Here is a 26,006-nt window from a genome sequence, read left to right as displayed (position 1 = left end):
TATTGCCAACAGCTGCTGAAAAAAATGGTACCATTTGGAATTTTAAAAAATGAATTACTGAAAGTAGGGAAATGCCTCGGTGCCCTAAACAGCCATACACGACCATTACAAACAGCCCGGCACTGCGCTCTCCTGCCTGTTTCTGTTTAAAGGTACAGAGAGTTTGCGGGTTAGCAGGGCACTCCGCTCATATACGTCTGGTCAGCTGCAGGAAGCATTTCCCCGCTGGAAAGAAAATGCACGCCAAGAATCAATCATCATCCAGCAACAAGGATCTAGAAAACAGCCTGGAAAGAAATATAGTAAAAGGCTTGTGAGATGAGATTCGGATAAACACTTTTATTCTTCATACTTCTATCTATTTCTACAATGGGAATAGTCAGGAAAAAATGATTAATGCTTTATGTCTAAGAATTTTTACAGTAAAATAAAATGCTACACCATTTCTTAAATGCTAAGAGACTGTAAAGCTGAAAATACCCAAAGAAAAAAGTTATTTAATGCATCAAAAGATACAAGTGAAAGTTCAATTCTCTGCTTTTTAAACTATCTCTTCTTTAAGTGGTAAGATATGGGGTAATTTGTAAGGCTTTTTTTTTTTTTTCCTGTCTGTGGTTTCTAGTTCTTCTCCAATGATCACCTGTGTGATTGACAGAAGTATTATTCAAATTATTATTTTCTACAAAGACCAATTCTTCCTAACTTATTCAGATATTATAAATACTGATTAGTAAAAAAATAAATAAATAAAAATAAATAAAAAAGAACATAATAATAGGGATATACATATCAGTTTATTTTCCAAACATAATTCTTAGAAATGCTTCCAGGTCTGAATACTCCCCTCTCTGAAAGGACCCAGAGAAGTTCAGAAAGGTCAAAATGTACAAACTCCTCTGAAATTAGCTATTTCAAAGAGACACAGGTCCCTGGTCCTTGGCCACCGCTACTCTGATAGCCAAGCACCACCAAATCCCATGAGTCAATCAGAGGAGATGGCAAGAGGGAGAAAATAGGATAGGGAGGGGTTTGGCTTTTAAACCTCTATCATACAGCATATGTTGCAGGATTTGAGTGTTTCCTGATGATGGAAAAACAACTGGACCCAGGGCCAGCTACCTCTTTTATGACAGGTTTTTAAAGCTCATCCTAAGATGAGTTTTTTCTTTGTTCTGCTTCAAACCCCATTTCCCAATAATTGGATGGTAGGTTATGAAGCCAGACAACAATTTGTTACAACTCTGAATCCCTCTACCTACAAGGCCAAGTTTCATCCATCACCCCTCCCCCCAACAACTTGAAATATATGGCTGTGTTCTTAGGTTAAGGTCAGTGCTCAGGGCTACAAACATGGGCAGAGAGATTTCTATACAGGCAACAGAAATAGCAAGAGCGCCAGCATCCTCCACAGAGTCATCTACACTCTGCAGAGAAGAGGATTGAGAGCTGCCCCAGGGTGGCAGGCAACGGGACCTTTGGGGTTCAGGACATGCTGATCTAGGAACACAGTACAGAGGCCAGGTACGAGAGCATCACTGAAGTCCGTGAGCCACAACCTCAGGAAGTATCTACAACTATCAAAGCATTGCTCTCATTGGCCAGCTTCATTTCTTTCCAAGGCAGTTCTTCTAATGGCTGGCTAGAGAGAGGTCTTTTGGTCTTCATTTTGAAGGTTCCTGCTGCCAACACCTGTCTCAGTTGTCACTGGCTGACCCTTAAAGACGAGAGAGTGAGATTCCCCAATATTAACGTACCCCAAGAGAACAATTCTTTCTGCCAGGCTCACATCGGGTATGAAAGCCTTCAACTATCTGGCATTTCTTTTCATCAGTTTTACTGCATTGGGGCTCATTTTACAAAGCCATCTGGCTTACAGACATCAATGCAAGAACTATGAAAAACCCCACTTTTTGTGGCCCGGTAATGTGCAGCAATCCACTTCAAAGTCCGTTAAGCTCCCAGGGTTCAGGTGTAGAAATAGCTCACTCAGATTCTTCATTGTTCAGACATCCAAGGAGCCTAGCCATCTAGGAGATAAAAGAATTCTTCTGAAAGCACCATGTGAAAGAAAATATTTGTTCCGTCACAGTGTCCCTACAAATGTGATCTTATGCTCCATGGCTGGATGTCTAAGAAGATGAAAACGAAGGGGCCTTAACAGATCCAGCGGAGACCTGGTCAGATAAATTGGAGGCTGGGGCCATGTGCTGTCCTAAATTGGAGAATGCTGAGGGGCCCTCCATCCTGTGAATATCCTGCCCATTCTTGCAAAATGTTCAGCACTTCAGGATGGCATTCAAAAGAAATGCTTTAGCTTTTTTTTTTTTTTTCACTACTGAATACAACTGCAATTATATTTAAAATATCTTTACTTTCTATCTCTTTGACAGGTTCACTTCACTTTTGAAGGTTCTATTGAATACATTTCAATGGTATCCCTTTCTAAGACCTAGTAAGCTGGCCCTTAACAAATCCAACACCAGGAGAAGAGACCAATGTATTTTTTTTTTAACTTTTCTTGGCAAATAGTTATTTCATTCATTAGAATGTCATTGTTAGCAGGAATGACAACAGAAAACTCAAGGAGATGCATTTAAATATGTAGATGTATGAAAACATTGTAGGGATTAACAGGGGCTAAATTTGTGTCAATTTATTTATTTTTAATGTGTTTGAGGAGAAACATTTTTTAAATGTATCTTTTTTTGTTGAAAGTATTACAGATGTCCCCCTTCCCCCGTTGATCCTCTCCACCCCACTCCTGCCCCCAGGCCAGTCATCCTTTGACTAAGGAGCCGGAAGTGGAAGGCAGCGGGCAGCACACGCCCAGCTCACAACAGGTCCCTGCAGAGGCAGCTCTCCCTCCTGAACGCAGAGCAAAGAGGGTCACTGACCACTGACCCAGGGGCTTCATCTGAATAAATGGAACGGTCTTGACACACTTCTTTTTTTTGTTAAATAATTTATTTTCCTTTATTTATTTTAGAAAGAGAGGAAGGGAAAGTGAGAGAGATAGAAACATCGATGAGAGAGAACATCAATTGGTCACCTCCCGCACACCCCCCACTGGGGATCGGGCCTACAACCTGGGCATGTCCCCTGACCAGGAATCGAACCAGTGACCGCCCGGTGCTTGGGTCCACGCTCAACCAGTGAGCCACACCGGCCGGGCTCGACACATTTCTTAATGGCCAGAAGACCTGGTCACAGAACAACCAAGTACTTATGTCATGATTGCAACTGATTTATGGTTTCTAGAGCCCGGGGAGAGCGTGTCCTCGCTCCAGAAGGCCTACATCTTCCCTGGAGGTAACACCCTTGACCACCCGCCGCCCTGATTAAGGCGGAAGCCATCTGGACGTCTCAGGCTTGCTGGGGTCTCGTGTCTTCGCAGTGTTTTGTTCTACCTCCTCTGTGTAGGAGGCTTATCAGATTCCAGTGGCGGATTAGGTAAAATAAAGATGGGAAGTCGGTGAGGTTTTATTTTAAGACATTTTAAGACAGTGCCAAACACACAACGGTAGTATTTAACAAGGGTAACATGTTAACAAGAACAAGAGGATAGTATTAGACTAGAACAATGTGAAGTGACGTTCCATTTCCCCTCAGCCATTTGTAGGCCACCTTCACAAGTCCTAAAATTGTCATTTAGAAAAGGTGTCTGTGTAGAAAACATACACCTTGATTCAGTTTTGTTTAATTTTTAGTTGTAAGATTTTTTTTTCATCTTTACAAAGTAAGCATCACAGAAGGTTGTTTTATTTCCATTTGATCTAGATCAAGGATACCTATGGATTAAGAGGGATTCCAGTTTACCTTATCTTACTGGGTCCAGAAAAGATAGCCCTGGCCTTACAGACATAACATCTGAAATGTTTCTGGAGGTACGTCATCGTTCTTCCGTCAGTGTAGTAATAGCAGCACCTGCTTAGCATCTTTATGTAAAGCAGAGGCCAAGGGCAGTACGTAACAGCTGATTTGTTTAAATCAACACATAAGCCCTAGCCAGATTGGCTTAGTGGTTAGAGCGTTGGCCTGTGGTCCAGAGAGACCCGGGTTCAGTTCCCGCTAAGGGCACGTACCTCGGTTGCAGGTTGTCCCCGGCCCTGGTTGGGTGGCGCGGGTAGCAACCACTCAATGTATCCCTTTCACGTCCATGTCTCTCTCTCTCTCTCTCTCTCCCTCCCACTCTATCCAAACAAAAAAATGGAAAAATGTCCTCAGGTGAGGATAAAAAAAATAAAATAAAATACAAAAATAAAATAAATAAATAAATCAACACATGATTATTTTTACCCAATGTTGCTGTGTTGGGGCCTCTCCCTTCTCATTCCTCAAGTCCTGTGAGCATTATTTTAATTATTCTAGTGCTTTTATCATCCAAGTTTATCGCTTGAAGTCCTCTAATCACAGTGATTTTTTGAATATACTGAAACACTGCAGCAACCAGAGTTTTTCTGGCTTCAAGAATAAAAAAACACTAAGTTTATTGTCCGTGGACTCCTATCGTCATGTCCAGCACGGTCACTGATGGCTGCTTATGTCTGTTTGTTTTATAAAAGCAGAGAGATTCTCTATCCTAATTTAAACAATTGTATCCTTCTAGAGTCTTTAGAACTGGGCAGCCCTGGAGCAAATTAAAAGCTTAAATATTTGACAGTACTATAAAAAATTCCTTTATTATTAATTTTATGATACCCTTATTTATTGTTTTTACTATGATTTTAAGTCCCAAAGAGAGCCTACAGATATTTAACACTCATGCATAATTACATTTAAAGTATACTCTAATTGTATCTTTTTATATTTGTTTATCACATCTGTCAATTTTGAGGATGATTAAAATTTGAGTGCAGGAAACATAATTGGAATTGACCACAGTACAGCTTATTTGGAAACATGATATGCCTTTTAGCTAGCACAATTTATGTCATTTGTCACCTTTGATATAACATGCTTGACTCTTGGCTTTTGGTAGCTCAACTTGTTCAGTGCCTTATGACTACTGTTTCCTCTGTCACTTAAATTTCCACTGTTGGCCCGGAAGTGCCCTCAGTGTGGCCCTTCTGTTCTGTACAGCTCAACAACCACACACCATCGAACGCATGCTTGTTCTTTAGCAACAACTACAACAAGAACTATCCCAAACCAATACCTTCTCCCTATGTTCCAGAAAGAGTCTTGAGGCACTTTAGTGGAAAGTAATATTAGAAACCAAACTTGGGGTCCCAGGAGTGCCTGTTATGATGAGCGCATATAAGTCCAGATAAAAGCTGGAAGGTAACTATTCACGACCTTCTTCAGAACACAGCAGAAAAGTCACATTTGGATTTTATGTAATAAAGACTGTAAGTTCAATGCTGGCTGGGTGGCTTGGTTGGAGCATTGTCCCGTACACCAGAAGGGTTGAAGGTTTGATTCTGGTCAGGGCACATACCTAGGTTGCGGGTTTGATCCCTGGCTGGGACATGGATGGGAGGCAACCAATTGATGTTTCTCTCTCACATTGATGTCTCTCTCTTTCTCTCCCTTTCTCTCTCTCTCCCTCCCTCCCTCTCTAAAATCAATAAATATATCCTTGAGTGAGAATTAAAATAATATAAAAATAAATTTAAAACAACTTTTGAAAGATGACAAGGTTTCAATTTAACTCGAAATTTACTAAGTCCTTTTTTATCTTTATGTGAATAATTTTAATTCATGTCCCCTTCTTTTCTAAATTATCATCTTTAATATGTATACACGTGCAAAAAATTGTCATGGCAATCCATTTATTTAAATTACAATACTGAAAGTACTAGGAATCTCATTTTTTAAAGCATAATTGTAATTTTTCCAAGTATGCCATTCAATAATAATCACAATACATTAATTATTTCACTATTTCATTTCTGGCCATAGAACAAACTAATTTTTTTCCCCTATAACTAAGTCAACATGAGCAGAACCCACATGGGATGTCTCTTTGCTTTCATAGCAAAATACAGGCCTCACATGTGTTTGTATATGTGTTCATCTGTAAGATAATATTACTTTGATTTCTTGTTGCAGACAGTGTTAGTGTTTAGCTCCAATACTTCAAATTCCTTTAGAAAAACGTAAAGGTATTTATTACCTTAATATTATAACAATCAAATTTTCCAAAAAAGCAGTTAAGAATGTCAGTGAACCCAAATAAGTTATTATTCACATTAACATGAATTTAAAATTATGTATTGTTTTGAAGATTTCCCAAACTAATAAATATTAATTTTTTATTCTATTCATCATATTCATTGTTATATTACCTTTTATATTCAAAGCATTTAAAAAAAAAAAGTCCACAAATTGAAGTTTTTAAATTTAACTTAGCCAGAAAAATATGAAAAAAATAATTAAATGGTTAAAAACAACCATGGAAAGTAGGAAAAGAAGCCCAGTGAAGAACTTACCAGACATTACTACTCAATAGAGAGCCACTGCATTCAAAACAGAATGGTGTTGGCACAGAAACAGACATTCAGGGATCAGAACAGAGTTCAGAAATGATTCAAATATACACATGACAAGGATAACATTTCAGTCTCATAAAAAATAAATTTTTTTTGTTATAACAAGGACTTAAGTAACTGGATATCCATCTCGGGGGGGAAAAAAGAAAAGAAAGACTCCTACCTCATAGCATGTATAAAATTTAAAACTAGAGTAAAATTTAATGTTTAAAAAACTTGGGGAGAAAACTTAAGAGAATATTTGTAAGACCCTGTGACAGACGAGATCACCCTAAGCAAAACAGATATAAGAAGCAATACAGAAAAAGAAAGACATATTTGATTGAATAATAAACAATTTTCATTTTGCAAAGGGCATTATACACAGAGATAAGAACTATAATGATATATTTGTACACATACAACGGAGTATTAACATTTTAAAAACACAATAAACAGTTCTCCAAAACTGTGAAACAAAAGCACTACAAAATAGATAAATGGGCAGTGGAAATGAACATGAAATGAAGCAAAGAGAAATTCAAATGGACAATAAATATATGAAAATATACTCGACATCAATGTTGGCATAGAAAATGCAAATTAAAGTAATGATCAGAGATAATAAGATTGGCAAGAATTAAAAGGAGATGGGTGCTCTTATGTGCAAATGTGATTTGTTCTTCCTATGGGGAAAATAATCTAGCAATATCTATTAAAATTAAAAATACACATACCGTTTGACCAAGCAATTCCACTTCTGAGAATCTATCCTATAGGAAAAAAGGAAAAAAAGGACCAGTATGTAAAAATATAGGTACAAAGATGTCTATTGCAGCACTGTTTGTTGTGGGGCAGAGGAAGGGGAGGGCTGGTAATACCATGACCAGCTGTGGGAAAATGGTTAAAAGGAATGTGATCTAGCTGTAATACAGAATATTATATAATTACAAAAAAGAAGGAGCTAAATCTGACTTGGTGGATTGGCATGGTGCGCAGAGCAAATTGAAGAGTGCTGCAAGCTCATTCTGAAGGCAGCAGCAGCAAAGGCAAGATCACAACGCGCATGGGCGCACTCACGCACCTCACAAGGACAGGAAGAAGGCACAGCGACACTGAGACACGCAAGGCTGCCTGGGGCTGTGATGGGCGCGGGGTCGGCAGAGATGAGGATCATTTAATTTCTCTCAACCTATCTTGGTGCTGTTTCACTAGTTACTATAGCATCATATTCATTTCATAATTTTAAAAATATATTTAATAAAACGTATTAACTTTTCTTACTGGCAGTAGAGCGGTAGTATTTCCAGACATTCATCTTTTGGTAAAATAGTAAATAAATCTACTTCTAAAGTGAATTAATGCAAATGGTGAACATTTCTTTCATGTGTTTGTAGTCAAGGCATGCTTTTGTTAAACTAGCTTTACTTGATGACAATATTGGTAGACATCTTCTGGAAACATGGCCAAAGATTTCCACAAACTAAGTCTTGATCATCCAGGGTCACTTTCCACGGTCACCACATGGGAGCAGGTTTCTCCTCCAGACATGCAGACATGAGAGTGTCAGTCCCACTCTCATGCCACCACGTCTACCGGTCCATGCTTTTGGGACCACGGTTCCCCAACTTTCTGGCACTACTAACATTGTGGATAGGTAAGTCTCTGCTGCGGGGGGAGGTCGTGTTTTCTTCTACTTCGTAGGATGTTTAACATCATCCCTGACCTCGCAGAAATCACACTCCCCAGCGGTTGTGACAATTACAAATGTTTCTAGACATTGTCACATGTCCCACAAGGGGACAAAATCACCTCTGGTTGAGAACCACTGTTCTAGACCAACAATCAGTTCAATTGTACCATGGACCTCTGTTGTTTTATAAGACTTGGTCACTGTGACAACTGTTACAGCCTGATGTCACTCCTCCCTAACTGTTCATTGCATCGCAACCTTTCCAGACTGTGTGGCTCCTCATCTGCTAGGTGAACATCTAAGCCTGCAGACCTGAAGCACATTCTCCCTCCTCTCCTCCCCGACTCTGCTGAGCCCGAGCTGTCCACGCAGTTCTTCCCAGAAGAAACATGGCCAGTTCCCTCCGACTTCAATTTGAAATCATCACCTGAGCTGCTCCCAGAGTTACCCATCCAAGGGTAGTTCTTCTTCTGGAAACATGCCCATCCCACAATTTCTCTTGGGGTTCCTTGAGGGAATTTTTCTGACCATGTACTTGCTCATCTATAGTCACTCATTTCTCAACTCTGTCTCCCCCAGCTGGGACACCCATCTCTTCCAGCAACACATCCTGGGGGACAATTTTATCCCAGTGTCTCCACTGTACCAACTCACATATTATTCTCCCTGATGTATCTCTAAGACTAGAGTTTCATGATACCACTGGAAAACTCTTCAGTTTCCCAAACTGACAGAATGCAACACCAATAAAAATCTCAACAGACTGTTTTTGTAGAAACTGACAAAATGATTCCAAAATCAAAAACCTAAAATAGCCAAAACAACTCTGAAAAAAAATAATAAACAAAGTTAGAGAACATTATCTGCTATTTAAACTTATGATAAAGCTATAATAACAATCAAAACAGTGTGGTATTGCTGTGAAGACAGACAGATAGGTCAATGGAACAGAAAATAAAGTCTGTAGATAGACACACAGATGTACGGACAACTATTTTCAACAAGGTACGAAATGATGCAGTGGACAAAGGAAAGTGTGTCCCACAAATGGTGCTAGAACAAACAGGTACCTACACACAAGAACATGAACTTCAATCCACACTTCACCCCACAGATGACATTAACTCAAAATGAATTATAGACCTAAATGTAAAGTTGAAAACTATACATTTTCTGAGAAAAACAACAACAACATAATAGATAAATTAGACTTCATCAAAATTTAAAACTTTTGCTCTTCAATAGATGCTGTAGAGACTGAAAATGGAAGCCACAGGCTGGGAGAAAATTTACCAATCATGTGTGGCAGCTTTGTTGATAACGGTCAAAACCTATAAGTGACTCCAATGTCCGTCAGCAAGTGAATAAATAATCCAACTATGGTGTATCCAGTTAATAGGATATTACTCAGCAATAAAAGGTACAAACTGAACACATGCTACTACATAGATTAATCTCAAAATAAATATGCTGAGTGAAATAAACCAGATCCCTCCCCCCGTAAAGTATAATAAAGAGTATCATTTCATTTATTTAAAACTTTAGAAAATACACGCTGATCTTTTGGTATGGACAATATTAGTAACTGATTGGGATGTGGGGGTGGAAGGAGCAATTATAAAATGCTAAAAGGAAATTTCTGGGGAAGGTGGATATTCCATTACCTTGATTGTGAGGGTAGTTTCACAGGTATATATGTCTGTCAATTTATAAACTTGAGTATTTTAAGTGCAGTTTACTGTATGCCAATTATGCTTCAATAAAGCTGTTTTGTTTTGGGGTTTTTTTTTGAAGGATGGGTGGTGGGGGAAGCGTTGTTAGCTGCTGAGGAACATGACTAGACCATGCAGGGTTCTGCGGCTCCTGGGACAGCTGAAATTGGTTCATGCTACATGGAATTTCATTCGAGAAAGCCATTTCAGGTTTTTCTTTTGTTATTTTAATATGGTCTTTTTTATTGATTGTTTTTAAAGAGAGAGATAGAAACATCAATGTGAGAGAGAAACAGCAATCGACTGCCTTCTGCACGCCCCCTGCTGGGAAGCAAGCCACAACTCGGCCATGTGCCCTGACCAGGAATCGAACCAGGACCTCTCAGTCCATAGGACGATGCTCATTCCACTGAGCCACACTGGCTGGGCATGTTTTCTATTTTAAATTCTGCTGTGGGTTAACATACAATTCACAATTCCTGCATACTCTCCATAATACAGCCCAGGTGATATTAAATAGTAGATAAAAGGTGTGTGTTGGGCAGGGAGAGACAAGATAGAGCTCAGAAAGTACCAATTTAACCTATCTTATTTCAATTCTCCTCTTCACTATTTCCCACGGTAACCACCACCATCACCATCCTGACTGTGATCTAAAGATACTGTCTGACCAACATCTTTCAGGAAAAAAAAAATTAGAATAGAGCCAAGCAGCCTGAATTCTCAAAGATAATAATTAACTTACTCTTAACCAGATGTTTGATGACAATATTTTTTCCTGTGATTCTATCAGAATCAAGTACATTTACATACAAATTGGTAATACCTTGGAATCTCACCTAAAAAACCCACCATTGTTCCCCTAAGACATGAAGTCTGTGTACCGATCTATTAATTTCATTTCAGTATATAATGTCAAGTGCATTTAAAAAATATATTCCATTGCTTCCAAGTGCTTCTTTAATCCACAGGGACTGGTTTTAGCGTTTAAACTAATTTACCCTAGATGTAAAAACCCCTTGCTTATTCTCCCAGATAATTGATTCTTGATTTGTTAAGCTTCTAAACATGATGCTTTATACCCTGAAATACGAACCCCCTGGTGAACTCACTCAGGTGCCCCATGCAGAGAGGCCCAGGGGGGCTGAGGAAAGGAGCAGAATGCCCCCTCCCTGTGTCCTCCTGCCAGCCCCGGGGCAGGTCCCCACTATCCCTGCAGTAAATGTCATTTGTTCTACAGCAACTACATGAGGGTGTCACATGGTGCCAGCTCCTCAAAGCAAGTACCCTCCGCAGCCTTCGAAAAATAAAAATAAAGTCAAAAGGTCACCTCTGTCTCAAAGCTAACTTTCCCACTTAGAAGCATGGACCACCACCACTGGGAAATGGGGTGAGTGAGAGTCGTGCTCAGTGCTAATGTCACCACAAGGTCGATCCCATTGGTTTCTATGACACAAAGGGAGTTAGACATCATTTTTCCTGCTCAATGAAGGGCACAAAGCATATGCCAAGTTAATGTTTTCTTTTTTAATCCTCACCGGAGAACATTTTTCCATTTTTCGTTCAGGTAGAGTGGGAGGGAGAGAGAGGAACAGAGAGAGAGAGAGAAACATCGATGTGAAAGGAACACATCGAGTGGCTGCCACCCGCACAACCGACCAGGGCCGGGGACAAACTGAAACCGAGGTACGCGCCCTTAGTGGGAACCGAACCCGGGTCTCTCAGGACCACAGGCCGACGCTCTAACCGCTGAGCCAAACCGGCCAGGGCAAGTTCATGTTTTCTAATAGGGTAAGAACAACTTTACATAAGCACCCACAAAATATGCAACTATTTCTTGAAAGAAGAATTTCTAGTTTGAGAATAAAGGCACTTAAAAATCTTCCCCTCAATAGAAAACACATATTTGAATTTCCTATCATTAAAATTTTCGTTCTTAAAACAGTGAAATGTATCCTTTGCTGGGTCAAACTGATGCCACAAATTTCCACGTGCAAATAAAATTCATAGAATCTACTTAATACAATTTTTCCCTCTCCTGCAACCATCTGCCCACTATTCCTCATGGTACTAGGCCTGGCAGGTGTGTGAGGTGGAGACCGGAGGCTCCGGGAAGAGAGTGCACAGTTCCTGGCCTGGGCAAAGGCACGTCCAATGTTCCAACACATAAGCATGGAAAAGTCTTCAACCTCCTTCGGAAGCGGTGACTTTATACCACACGGTAAAAGACGATGCATATGTCTTCGGATGAAGGAAATGTCCCATCTGAATTCTCAGAGTGAAGCCCGTGTTGCAGAGAAGCAGAGAGGGAAACCCTCCAATAAGTTCACCGCCACGGCTCAGGTCCGACGGGGCTGGCTGCCACGGAGGGTGAAGGAGCGGAGAGCTGTTTGTCAGGAGTCAGAACGGCAGACAGTGGAAGGAGAAACACCAGGGCCAGGCGAGCTCCTCCGGGTCCCCCCACGCCCCCACTGCTGCCAGCGGCCCAGCTGACTGCAGCACAGCGGAGCAGAGAACAATACAGAACTCAGCTGCCGCTCACGTGTCTCACTGGATAATGCACACATTCGGGGACTGCCAGTTCCTGCAGCTGGGAGAGCCACACCCACCAGGGTGACTGTCACAAGTCTCCTTATTTGTCTGAGCAAACTTCGCATCCTGGCGGTGCTGGTGTGAGACTCGGAGGTCTTCCCTTCGGTTGCAGTTGTAAGTGTAAACTCTTAAGAAGCGGCCGTGGCCATGCTTTCCAAGATGTTCAAAGAAACGGAGACAAGCTTGGTGAAGTCAAGCATACTCTGCGACGTGTACCCTTCTATTGGGTCCACACTGTGGATGTCAATACTAACATGTATTATCTTTACAGTACAAAACGCACCCACACCCTTGTGGATTTCCTCTTTCTAACAAAATAGACTTGCCCTTAAGAAGCAAAGGTTGCTTTCCAGTTCCTGGTGGGTCGGAACCCTAAATTCTGGTCATAGTCTATAGTCAAGGAACTCTGAACACACGCAAATCCCAAATCATCTAAACTCACTTACCAAACACAAGTATTATTCATTCGATTTCTTCCAGCTTTAAAAGCTGATGATTAAGATTTTCCATATGGACATCTATAATATCCTACTTCATTTTCCTCAACACAGCTTCAAGAAGTGACCCATCTTCCATGCTGAGAATGGGCAGGCCCACAGGGATGGACGATTCTGGAAGAGAGGTTACTGAGCACAGCCTGTTCCCCCGCGGCCTGGTGATGCAGGTCTGTCCTCCCAGGACACCTAGAAACCCTGCCACCAGGGGTGACCATTGTGGATATAGTGGAAGATCTACCCAAGAATATGGGGTCAACTGCCCTGTGTAACACCTCTCTGCCCACGGGAGACTTGTAAACAAAACAGCCCCTCAGAAAATGCAGCTCAAATGACCTGGCTTTAAGGGACCTTCCTCAGCCTGCTTTGCGGTCCTCTCCTAACTGTAGAGTTACAAAGATAAGTGATTGGGAGAAGCTTCATTCCCAATATGTTCTATTTACCTAACAAAATACTGTATGCCAGGCACTGTTATAAACACTTTACAAATATTAACTAATAATAGTCCTAAAACACTCCGGGACAGAATAGTATTCCCATTCTACAGATGAACAAAGGAAGGCACATAGAGGTGACGTAGCTTTCTGGAGGTCATGCGGCGGACTGAATGACAGATGCACAGTTGGAACCCAGGCAGTGTGGCCACGGCGTCCTTGTGTGGGAACACCTGTTGAGTAGCAGAGGCGGGAAGTTGGCACCAGCGAGAGAGTGCAGGCACCTGTCTGCTTCAGCGTGCCACCCTGTCCAAGCCTCGCTGAAAAGCACTGCTCACTAAAAATCCCCAAATTCCTATTTGACTAGGGTTTGTTAGAAAGTTATCCTAGTAAATAGGACACAGATAACTTCCCTCATGCCTTCGGGCATTGAGAAGTCCACTTTGTGCCCTAAAGCTCTCCTAAGAACAATGGTTCTTAACTGGGGGTGGCATTTTGGATCCAGTGTACAGTCCACAAGCCTCTGGCGTCCCTGCCTCCACCCCAATGAACAAGCACACAGATTCTGCTTCTCACTCCCAAGTGTGTTTGGAAATATGCACATGGCTCCCCCGTGACCTAACCCCTCTCCCCCTGCAGCAACCTACATTCTTGCAACAATTGTCAACGGTGAAATGATCAATGCTACACTGTTTCAGTCTCCCAGGTCTCCCCTCCCCACTTCACAGAAGGCGAAGGCTGGCGTGATAAGGGACGCTGCAAATACATACCAAATACCAAACTGCCTATTCGATGAATATATAAATGCAATTGACATTCTCTCACTGTCTGAAATCCTCTCTTTACTCTCAGGATATATCACACCATTCTCTCTTTATATAAACATACCACTTTAAATGCTAATTCACATGCAAGCCTCAGTGTTGTTCTTTTTCTGTTTATTTTGTTTCTGGGTTTCTAACATTCAAAACGACACTGGACTTTCATTTGGCTTCAGCATTCGATATTTTGAAATTCTTGCTTCAATCTTTGTGGAAGTGGGAGGAAAGAAAGTACTGTGAAGAAAACTAAGTTTATTTTAAAACTCATTCAAATATGGTTTACATGTTCTTTATTTTGTTTGAATTAAGCTCTTTCCTCCTCTTTCGGGAAATGTTGCTTTCATCTTGCTGAAAATCTCATAAATCTAACACAACTCAGTTGTAAAACTCGGGTGATTCCCTCTCCTTGCATTCTGGAAATAGCCTCATTTTGTTCAAACTACTTTCCGAAAGGGAGCATCAGGCAGCATGTTCTGGCTGAAACACAATTGGCCTGGATGTCTTCTCTTTAAAACATATACAATTGCCCTGGCTGGTTTGGCTCAGCTGTTAGAGCATCGGCTCTAGGATGGAAGGGTTTCAGGTTCGATTCCCAGTCAAGGGCATGTACCTGGGTTGCAGGTTTGATCCCCTGCCCTGGTTGGGGTCCTGTGGGAAGCAACCAATCGATGTGTCTCTCTCACATTGATGTTTCTTCCCCCTCTCTTCTTCCCTCCCACTCTATCTAAAAATCATTGGAAAAATATCCTCAGGTGAGGATTAACAAAAAAATACACAAACCTCTATATGTCGATTGCATCAACCCAAGCCTATTCAGTGACATAAAACGTCACTTCCTATCATGTCTCAACATTAGGAATTCCAACCTAAGAAACACCCTAACCCAGTGCATTCCATTCAATACATCTACAGTGAGACAAACTGTCTTCTAAGTCCAGCAGACCAGCTCCTCCCAGAAGTTTCTAGTAGCCATCAGGTTCCTTCGCCTCTGTAGTCCCAACCATCTCTGACAAAACCCTCTGCCCCTGCTCACTCTCATCTTCATGCCACCCCTGGACATCCTTTCCTGCCCCTGCCCAAGAAAGACAAAATTAGAAAGCAGTGAAATAAGTCACACATTCCTCCTGTGTGCATGTCCCTCGGCAGCCACCAGGGGCGTCCCTCCAGCGAAGGGCCTTCTGCAGTGCTGAAGGCAGCTCAGTGGCACCCTGCCCTCAGGTGCGCACAGGGCAGTGACAGGCTGGAGAGAACGCGTCTCTGCGATGTACGGGAACTCATTTCCAGTGGGCGGTGTGTTTCAGGGGCCCGTCTTCTTTGTGCACGGGGAGGTGAACTTGCCGGAAGACCTGAAAATACCGTAGGCCATACACTCCTACCCTATGACTCCAGGGCCAGCCCTGCTACACCCCAACCAAAATACCATAGGCCATACACTCCTACCCTATGACTCCAGGGCCAACCCTGCTACACCCCAACCACCTTTAGAATAACAATGACAGGAAGGAGTGAAGGAGAAGAAACAACTCCACAGAGAGACAGAGTTACCAGATACTAGGACCATTGCTGGAGCAATAAGTTAAAATAAACCAAAAGAATTCTAGGTTGCATTTTAGTCCTTTCAAAACTCCACGGCCAGAAACCCATTTTGCCAGGATTTCTGTGCCCCTGAGATGCTGCTTCTGCTCTGGGTTTCTGCCACTGGATACACCTTTAAACTGGGTATGGCCAAAAAACCGACCAAGTGCCAGTCCTGCAGGGAGATATAGGGATCCCAGTCCTATGGGGCTCCGTGAAACAGTCTCATGCTCATGATGGAAAGGCAGAGAAGAAAGGCTCTTTTAAGTAGCAGGGAGAATACTTGCTAAGAATAGACAGTGCAAGTTTCCTTCTGCTCTGCGTAGAGAAATCTGAAAGATTACTAAAAAGCAAGATTGGAGGAGGCAAGCTGGCCCCAGCCAATTTCCTGCTCCTCTCTCCAGGGAATTCCATGAAAGGAGAAGCTCTCTAGGTCCCGGAAAGCTGTTTATTTGGACAATTAACAAAACAGAAAGGGTCCTTTGTAAATGAGGGGTAGTGGCCAGGGACACTATCCATTAACTCACACCTTCGGCTTTTAGCCTTTTTTGACTTTCCCTGCTGAAAACAAACACCTCCTAGAGAGTTTTTCCACTTAGAAACATCATTTCAGGACCCAAGTTCTACATATGACAAAGGCTAGATAAGGGACCCAGAATACTATTAGCACCTTCGTAAATATGGACTATTTAGATTCGCTGTTATGAGAAAAATCAAAAGAACATCAAGAGGGTCTACGCGTTGCACATTGAATTGAAACCAAGAAGGACTGAGGGTCCAGCTCATGGTCCTCAGGTAGCAGACACTGGATAGAAACTAGAGAGAAAAGGCAGGGGCTTCACTTTGCTGGGAAGCTCAGAGCCAAGCAGGGGGAGACAGACTTGTATTGTACATGATCTACAAACATCTTCACTGTGTACTATTACCCTGCAGGCTACCTTGTGAAAAACAAAGAATTGTTAGAGTCATTTCTTTTAAGGGGCTAAATTTTCAAAGCAACAGATCTAGTTCTGCAGCTAAATGTCACACTGTAGCATTATATATGCTACCCTTTCTTTTGTCTCATTTCATCCAGGTTTACCACAGAGCACTTCAAGAGTATCAAAGTGTATCATCAGAAATTTCCCTGTGATTTTGGCATTAGCCAACAGGTATCTGTCACAGCAGCTATTCTAAGTATTGTAAAATTCTTCTCCAAATTTTTTTTAAGTCTCCATAAGTGTTTGGTTAAAACAGAATTCTACCTTCGTGTATTTACTGAGCATTTTAAATAGAATATTTCAAGAACATCAAAGTGCGAAGGGTAGATTATAAACACCCATGAACACACCACCTCATTAACGATACACAGGAAACTTTCTGTAGGGCTTTCTCAAATCCCATTTCTTTCACTCCCTCCACTGAGAAGTAGGCGTCATTGTAAAAATGCTCCCCATGAATGTTTTTATCCCTGTACTGCAAATGCTTGTATTCAGAAATAATATAATACCTTGCTTTGCATATGTTTACATTTTACAATCTAAATACTATCTTATACCTGGAATATGCTTTTAACTCCGCTCAGCATTCTATTTATGATAGTTATACTTGTTGATACATACACTCCAGATTATTCATTCTGCCTGCTGCATAGTGTTCCTTTATATAACTATATATTGTGATCTATTCAAAGGATACATAGACTGTGACCGGTGGCTCAGGGGAAGGGTAGCAAAGAGTATGGCAACTCCAGTTCCATTGAAAAAGAGAAGTGCTGAAAGAAATCTGGGATCCAGAACCTTGCTATTGGCAAATGGCTGAATTCCTCTTTGAAAGGAAGAAGAGAACCCTCCCAAATCCAGCTATCTAGGGAGCCAGAACAGAGATGGAATCTGGGGCCTTGAAGTTGGTAATGGGCTGAGAAAGCCTCTGGAAAATTGATCTGGGGTCACTTGGTTATTTAGTAACATGTTGTCTGGAAAGTAATTCCCTTGACTTCTCTTGTCAGTTGCCCTTTGCACCGTCAGGAAAAAAGTTCACAGTTATTGCCTTTGCAACCTTTTAAGTCATATATGAAAGAACACAGACTTCAAGTTAGTTCTTTTTTTTTTTTTTTTCTGTTTATTTTTTATTTATTTATTTTTTTAATCCTCACCCGAGGACATTTTTCCATTTTTTGTTCAGGTAGAGTGGGAGGGAGAGAGAGGAACAGAGAGAGAGAGAGAGAGAGAAACATCGACGTGAAAGGGACACATCGAGTGGCTGCAACCCGCACGACCGACCAGGGCCGGGGACAAACTGCAACCGAGGCACGTGCCCTTAGCGGGAACCGAACCCGGGTCTCTCAGGACCGCAGGCCGACGCTCTAACCGCTGAGCCAAACCGGCCAGGGCTCAAGTTAGTTCTTGAGAAAATGATCATAAATGACAAATTAGTGGGGATCTGAATGACTTTTTTCTTAAACAGAATATGGTTTGCTTTTTAATACTTTTAATTAGTAATTTTATGTTATTTTCTGTGTACTTTCATTTGTGAAAGCTTAAAACATAAATATTATGTTTTTATATGATTCCAGATATAAAATTATCTTTAAGCTTATTTATTTTTCTAATTAATTTTTGTTACAGATGTTTATCCTTTTTCTTTCACTGATACCCTCCTTTCCATTTATTTAAAATAATACTTAATGTGTTTTTTGTTCTTTTTTATAAACTTTTTTCTTTATTTTTTATTGATTTGAGAGAGAGAGAAAGGGAGAGGAAGAGAGCGCAAGAAATAGTGATGAGAGAGAACATCGACTGGTCACCTCCTGCGTGCCCCTACTGGGGATCGGGTCCACAACCTGGGCATGTCCCCTGACCGGGAATTGAACCAGCAACCTCTTGGTGCATGGGACTATGCTCAACCACTGAGCCACACCGGCCGGCATTAATACTAAATGTATTTTAGTCTGATAAATCCATGTGCCTCAATGATGTAAATGCATCTTTAAAATATTATCTTTCAAAACATACAAATTAGAAGCAGCAGATATAACAAAAGCGTCTTGGAAGAGCACGGTACACCCTCTGACCAGTTCAATCATCACTACATAACCAAAGGCAACGAGGAATACATCACACCACGCCACTGCTCACTGTTAACGTGGAAAGAAGATTCCACAGAACATTGGGATCAAATCCTCAGTTTTGGGGGGAGAAGGTGCTAACAGATCTGAAAGCATTTATATAGTAAATAAATTGATAAAGTGTTAGCAGGTTTAATAATCAAGTATCATTATGTGGGCTAGCATCAATACCTAAAAAGACACACTTTGTACCCTTTTTCATTCAATTGGTATTAAAACCATTCTGGCATTTATTTTTTAAAGTATTTTCTTTTTCTCAAAGTCATAAAAGAACCTCACATGAGGAGAGTAATTACTGGCATCTGTCTGGTGGAAAATGCTGAGTGGTGGGAAGTCCCAGAACATCCCTATCATACATCATTAATTCTTTGGGGAATATTTGCATTTAATAGAAAATACAAAATAGCATGCTTATTTTTTATTTGCTTACCTTAGAAGTAATAATTTCTCTAATAATCAAAAATGTAGGTTTCTGTTGACATATATATTGTCTTTATTCCCATATTCTGATTGATACACCACTTGATTTTTATTAGGAAGGGGGTTTAAAATGGCTTAAATGTAATTCTAACTTTCTCTTACTGCGTATTCAAAGCATGAACCCCAAACAGATTTAGGCCATCATTTTAAAAAAATTTTATTAAAGATTCATACTCTCAACTAGAGAAATTTAAATATTTTCTTTATATTCTGCCTTCAACTCATGGCTGTCAACATTAACAGAATTGAGACTTACACAAATACGAAGGAGGTTTGACCCTTAAATAGATATGGGGAATTTAATTTGCTAATTAATATTACCTTAATAATTGATAGGAAACATACTAATTCAAAAACAGAAAAAACAGTGTGCTCTATTATTATAAAGGCTAAAAGGAAGATTTGATTGAAGTTTTAAAGTTTTCAAATAAAGTGTAAAAGACACACCTAGGATGCATTAACATGAAGTAAAAGTATAAGGGAACAGATAATTTTTTCCTGTAAAATATTCATGTAGTTTTATTTATTTTTCTTGTTTCTTATTTCTATTCATGATGGGAAAAAGAAAAAAAAAAGTTTAAGCCTTTCCAAGGTTAGACAAAAGAGCCCTAATCAAGATTCAGAATAAGGCAACTTTTTTATTCTAAGGACATTTCCTATGGCAAATGATTAAGCCATTAACCTCTAATACACAGATATAAAACCTGGGAGCTAGTGAAAATTTATCTAGGCACATTCTCCAAGAATAATGATCTGGTGTCCTCTCAGCAGCCTAAAATTGTAAAAAAGTAGATCTACATGGACAGTAATGAAATGTTCACAGTTGATGAAGTTTTGGTTCCTAGACACAACGGCTAAAAAAAATTTAAATCTAGTCAATAAGAATGAATTCTATCTTTCAACAGTCACCATATATGTTTCTAATCCTCCAAGTTGAGACTGCAGTCATTAATCTTAAATATTACACTTGTTTTTTAAAAAGGACATCTCTTCATCCAATACATTCTTCAACATAAATCAGAGACCAAATCCAAACATTTCTAGACCAGCCTTTGAACAGTACTTGATAACAAATCTATCCTAAATGTAGAGTAATATTAAAGGCAATTAATTTCATTCTGCAACTTGCTAATAAAAACAAACAAATTAAGATTTATGTGAAGAAAAGGTTGAAAAGCACTATAAAGAAATCAAGTCAAGGGTTATAAATTTGCTATTTAAGTCCAAGAGTATTCCATGGATCAGTTCAGTAAGATCCAGATCTAACAGTAGAGGCTTTAGCTGACTCAGGCTTCCTTAATTCAAATGCAAACTATACCATTTACTCTGGATAAAATCCGTAGTATAAAGAACAATCAGAAATTCCCAGATCAGAATTTTTTATTCAGATCCATTTATACTCTCTGCAGACCAAATAATGCTTTTGCCTGCTTACATAGAACTTTTAAATTTAAATTAAGATTCTCTGGGGAATAAATATGCATTTTGGTTTACAATGCCAGTAAGGAACAAAACCCTGGAAACTTTCTTAATGTTATCTTGAAATCATTAATATTTGACATTTATAAATAAATGCACTTTTTGGTTTTCCTAATTTGGTGGATGATCATTAATCTTCCATTTGCCAATGAAAACCTAACAAGTCAGAAAATAATTACATTACAAACTGTACCAAAAAAAAAAAAAAAAGGAAACAAAATTGTGCTACTTACAAACTTCCTCTTCTGGGAAGACTTAGCTCCTTCTGCAAAAGGAAAAAACAAAAGATATATGTGAGAAGGTGTATTACCCTCTGACTACTAGGACAGTAAATGGATAATGAAAAATGTATTGTCCTTCCTTGTACATAATTTGGCATTTTCTATACTGAACAGATTTTAATGTCATAATTTTATGCTGGATCCCGCCTTATATTGTTCTTTTTATCCACTGTATTTAAGGTACAAACACAGTTCATCTAAATTCCAGAACAGAAAAGATGTCACTCCTCCCAAAGCAATGACAGTAAAATACTGAGTTGAGTTACATGGTCCTATAATTGAGCCTAAAGCAAATCTGAGGAACCAAAGGATTTACCCAAAGAGGAAACAGACACAGGGAGAAAAAGTCTGGCAGGATTATAATTAAATAAAAAGTGAAATGAAGAGTGCAATTAAATCAGACTATCTTCCCCCAACAGAATAGACTCACACAAAACATTATGCATACCAAAGATTACACTTTATTTAATTTTTAAAATAAATCAAAAGGTTTCTTTCTGGTGTTATTTTTTTAAAACAAATGTAAAGTATGACTTAGCATATTTAAAAGTAGGTTAATGAACCTCTAAGCAGGTAACCACACAGCAACAATTAGTACAGTGCTTTATAGTTTAAAGAGGATGCTTTCACACTTATCTCAAATGAAGACCATTATCTACCTAACTATAGGGGGGCTGTGAAAACAAAAACAAAATCAAAAAAACACAAGCAAACAAACACAAAGGGATACAGAAATACCTCCACCCACTAATGAAGTTTTCAAAGCCCGGGGTACTCAAGAATGATTACTTGATGACAATAATTAAAGAACAGGAAGCAATGAGTCATCGGGCTATTTAAACTCAAAAAGCACACACTATAAATTCTAAAGACTCAACTAATTTGGTCTTCATTCCCATAATTACAATTTTTTTTTTGGCCTCCCAGGGGCTCGAGAACTATCTTTTGAAAAGTGTTTCCCCCCAGCTTTAAACTCACCTCCCCAGTCTCCTATGTCTATGGGCTCGCTCAGTGTCTATCAGGACAGTGGCCTCAGACCTTACTTCTCAACAGTGCGATTTGCTCCACACAGCCCACAGAAAATCACTCTGAGAGCAGCGGGCACAGGGGAGGGTGCTGCTTTAGATCTGATGCCTGACTATTAACTGGCAAATATATTTCAATACAGGGTTGTAATAATGATCACTGTATAATTACAAGAAGACACAATCAACAATTTTAGGAACAGAGTATCATTTTCCTTCTTCCAACAGCTAACTTTTTTTTCCAAGCCCTGCAGGATCCAGTGGTGAAATGCTTTCTTTTTTGTTTTGTTTTGCTTTTTAAAAAAAATTCCTTGACTAGCCCCAAGAAATTATAGTGTTTGCTGAACTTGGCTCCCTGGTTCTGAAACATAAATATACCTTCACTGACGAGAAACGCCTCTGACTAAGCCAGTTTTCCTTGGGAACTGAAATGGAAAACCAATGACTCATTTTCTATATGTGTATCTTTGGTTATGACAAGCACTAAGACATTAGTTTTGTATTTGGGTTTAAAAAAGAAAAGACAGGCCCTGGCCAGTTTGGCTCAGCAGTTAGAGCATTGGCCTCTGGTCCAGAGAGACCCGGGTTCGGTTCCCGCTAAGGGCACGTACCTCGGTTGTGGTTTGTCCCTGGCCCTGGTTGGTCATGTGGGTGGCAGCCACTCGATGTGTCCCTTTCATGTCGATCTCTCTCTCTCTCTCCCTCTCTCTCCCTCCCACTCTATCTGATCAAAAGATTCAAAAAATGTCCTTGGGTGAGGAGGTGAGGATAAAAGAAAAGACAGAACTTCCTAGAAGTGACTGTTTACTGGACTGCTCCTCTCAGAAAAGAACGAGGGACCCACTGCACACAGAAGCCGGGCCATTCAATAAGCAAACAGGGCTCTGCCCAGCCATCCCGCTCTTACCAGACTCAACAGCAGTAAAAGAAAAGGAGGGTACCTGAGATGTCAGCTTTCATAACAGAAAGAAAATGTCAGACATCAACTTTCTTTGCAAAGAGATCACTATGAAAGAGTTGAATCTATCACATCTCACCCAATGACTCGACCATACACTAGCTGCTCTGTTCTGAGGGAAAAAACGCTGAAACAGCAAGATAAGGGATAAAAACCCACCCTGCTTTTAACGCCTTTCCAATAGATCTCGAATTATGAGTTCTAAACAAGAAGAAGGTCACGGTGTGTCAGCCAACAGGGCTGCTAGGGCTGCTCCATGGGACGGCAGCCCGGCTCCGGGATGAGGCTCCCAGGACCCTGTAATAGGCCACTGTCAACTGACCTGAAGCTTCCCCGCTAACCGAGCTGAAGGAGCTAATCCACCTGACGGCTTGAATGTCAGGCTGGGGACTGGAAACTCAATTTGGTAGCAAATTGGAATCAGATGTGATGGTAATAAAGTCAGAGAAATGACTGTGCTGTGGCCAAGACCTCGTGAGCAGGAGCTGCAAAGGGCTGGCTGCAGGTGCCAGCAGGCGCCGCGACGGCAGCGGGGCAGGACCGCGGCCGATGCGCAGGGATCGCAGGCTGGATCGCAGGCTGGATCGCAGGCTGGATCGCAGGCTGGCGCGCAGGACCCGCTCCCGCCTACGTGAGCCCGTGGGCGTCGCTGCCCAAGCCCCTGAGGTCCTCGGTGTGTGTGTCCTCGTGTCGCATACGGTCCCTAATGCATACTCAGATAATTGCATAAGACATGCGGTATTGGTCCCAGTCATAAACCAAAGTCTGTGCTTATATATTTGAAACGTGTTAAAAATGTAACGTGAGGTATGAAGGAGAGGATGGAGGGGGGGGGGGGGCGCATCCATCTGAAATACCAACATGTAATCATTAGAATTAAAGAAATTTGTAAGGATATATTTGAGATGAAAATTGTTTTAATTTTCATTTTCACTGCTTACTCAGTGACTTCTAATATTTTTTACAATTGTTGTGTATCGTTATTTGCTTGATATTTTGATACCCATTACTCCCCTCTTTCTACAAGCGCTAACTAGCAAATATGGGCATTGAAAATAAAGGTCAAGTTAATCTAGTCTGAGAACCCGCTGTTTTCCTGGGATCCCTAGACAGGACTTAAGACACACCACGGTCACTCAAATCCAGGAGAAGCTCTGGAGGGTCCAGGAAGAAAAGAGGTCACAACAATGAGTCAGCCCCTTCCCCTGGCCAACCGAGGCCTTGAGCGGGAAACAACGTGTTTCATTCACTAAGACAGTAGAAAAAATTGCAGTGCATAGTATGTACAAGCAATATCTACAACAATATTTTTAAAGTATTTATACTATTTAATACGTATTTAATACCTATACACACAAACAGAACAATATGGCTACACATGCCATGGGTGTTTAGGGAATCTTTGAACTATTCTTTTTTTACTGATGGATCAGTTCATGATTTAAAAAAGAAAGATTTACATATATTATATATGATATATGTGTAGAACCCCTTTCTCCAAGAGGTGGAGCTTAATTCTCTTCCCCTTGAGAGTGGGTTGGACTTGGTGACTCCCTTCAAAAGGACAGAGAAGGGAAAAAGGAAGACAGCAATTTTTCAGTGGAGAAACCTGGCCAATACCATCTTAGCAAGTGACCGAGGTCAACACCACCAGTGGTAAGTCATGCTGACATCCTGTGTCCCTGATATGATGTGATAAGCAGGGACTTCACCTCTCTGGTACTCTCACTAAAATATCCTTAACTCTGGTGTAACTGTGGAAACACATCAGGAAAACCCAGATTGAGGTTCATTCTACAGAACATTTGACCAGTACTTTGAAACTATCAAGGGTGTGACAAGCAAGGAACAACTGAGAAATTGTCACAGATCAGAGGAGACCAAAGAGAATGATGACTAAATGCAGTGTGACTGGATTCTGAACCAGAAAAAAAACAAAAAAACAAAAAAAACATTAGTAGAAAAGTTGGTGATATCCAAATCAAGTCTTTAGTTCAGTTAATAGCAATGTACCAATGCTATTTTCATAGTTTTGAGAAATGTATCAGGTTATATAAGCTGTTAACATCATGGGGAGCTGGTGGAAGGGTATATAAGAATTCTTTGAACCATCTTGCAACTTTTCTCTAAATCTAAAATCATTCTAAATTTTTTACACCAAGTTCTTTCAAAAGAGAAAGCAAGAGAGAGGAGGTCATGGAAGGAGTCTAAATGAGCGAAGACTGTGGCTAGGACCATCAGCGAAGACGGTGAGAGGCGGCCAGAGCCGAGTCATGTTTTTACAGAATTTATGAAAGAACTGCATAAGGGACGTACGAGAGAAAGCAAAAAGGAGGCAAAGCTCTGGCTTGAGCAAATGCAGCTGGAGGGAAGAACAGTCCTGTGTGCACACATTACAGCAAGATGTCTATGAGAATTCCAAGTAGAACTTTCCAAACAGACGGCAGGACTACCAGGAGCGAGGTAAGGGCTGGAGAGAGACTTGGGACTGGTTATCATATAAGAGGCATGCGACTAGATGAGATAGGAGAGAGAACAGGTAGAAAAAGAGGAAGGGGTGCACCTTTATACAGGGCCAGAGACATGTCAACATTTAAAATCTGGACGTGGGGAGAATTGTGCCCCATATTGTTAAATAACATGCTGCATGACATAGCAGCCGGGGTTTTAAAAACAACAGAAACTGAAGGAGGCTAACAGGTAAAAACTCCTTCGGGTGGATACCAGTTCTCATGCAGGAGACAAGCCAGTTACACAGACAAGGTGGAAAAATGGGCAGGAATGAGAAAATTAAACTCCAGGGAATATGACCACACCTGGGACACAGCCCAGTTCAGGTACCTCTGCAGCCCAGCTCCAGCTCAGACCCCAGGCAGGCTCTCTTCA

At 40.7% G+C, this 26,006-nt stretch overlaps 1 protein-coding gene across 1 annotated transcript in view; it reads right to left on the bottom strand.

Annotated features, from left to right (window-relative positions):
• The window catches only part of LOC118641841 (microtubule-associated serine/threonine-protein kinase 4-like), a 333,781-nt gene that overhangs the window by 250,084 nt on the left and 57,691 nt on the right, over positions 1-26,006 (bottom strand). Inside the window, exons 2-3 of the mRNA XM_036279434.1 lie at positions 21,090-21,121; positions 7,208-7,243 (exon numbers count right to left, since the gene is read on the bottom strand). Of these exons, the coding sequence (XP_036135327.1) occupies positions 7,208-7,243; positions 21,090-21,121 (68 nt within the window). The remainder of the gene's footprint in view (positions 1-7,207; positions 7,244-21,089; positions 21,122-26,006) is intronic.

Source organism: Molossus molossus, unplaced genomic scaffold (genome assembly GCF_014108415.1).
Source record: "Molossus molossus isolate mMolMol1 unplaced genomic scaffold, mMolMol1.p scaffold_m16_p_3, whole genome shotgun sequence".
NCBI lineage: Eukaryota > Metazoa > Chordata > Mammalia > Chiroptera > Molossidae > Molossus > Molossus molossus.
This window is presented reverse-complemented; position numbering and strand designations above follow the sequence as displayed.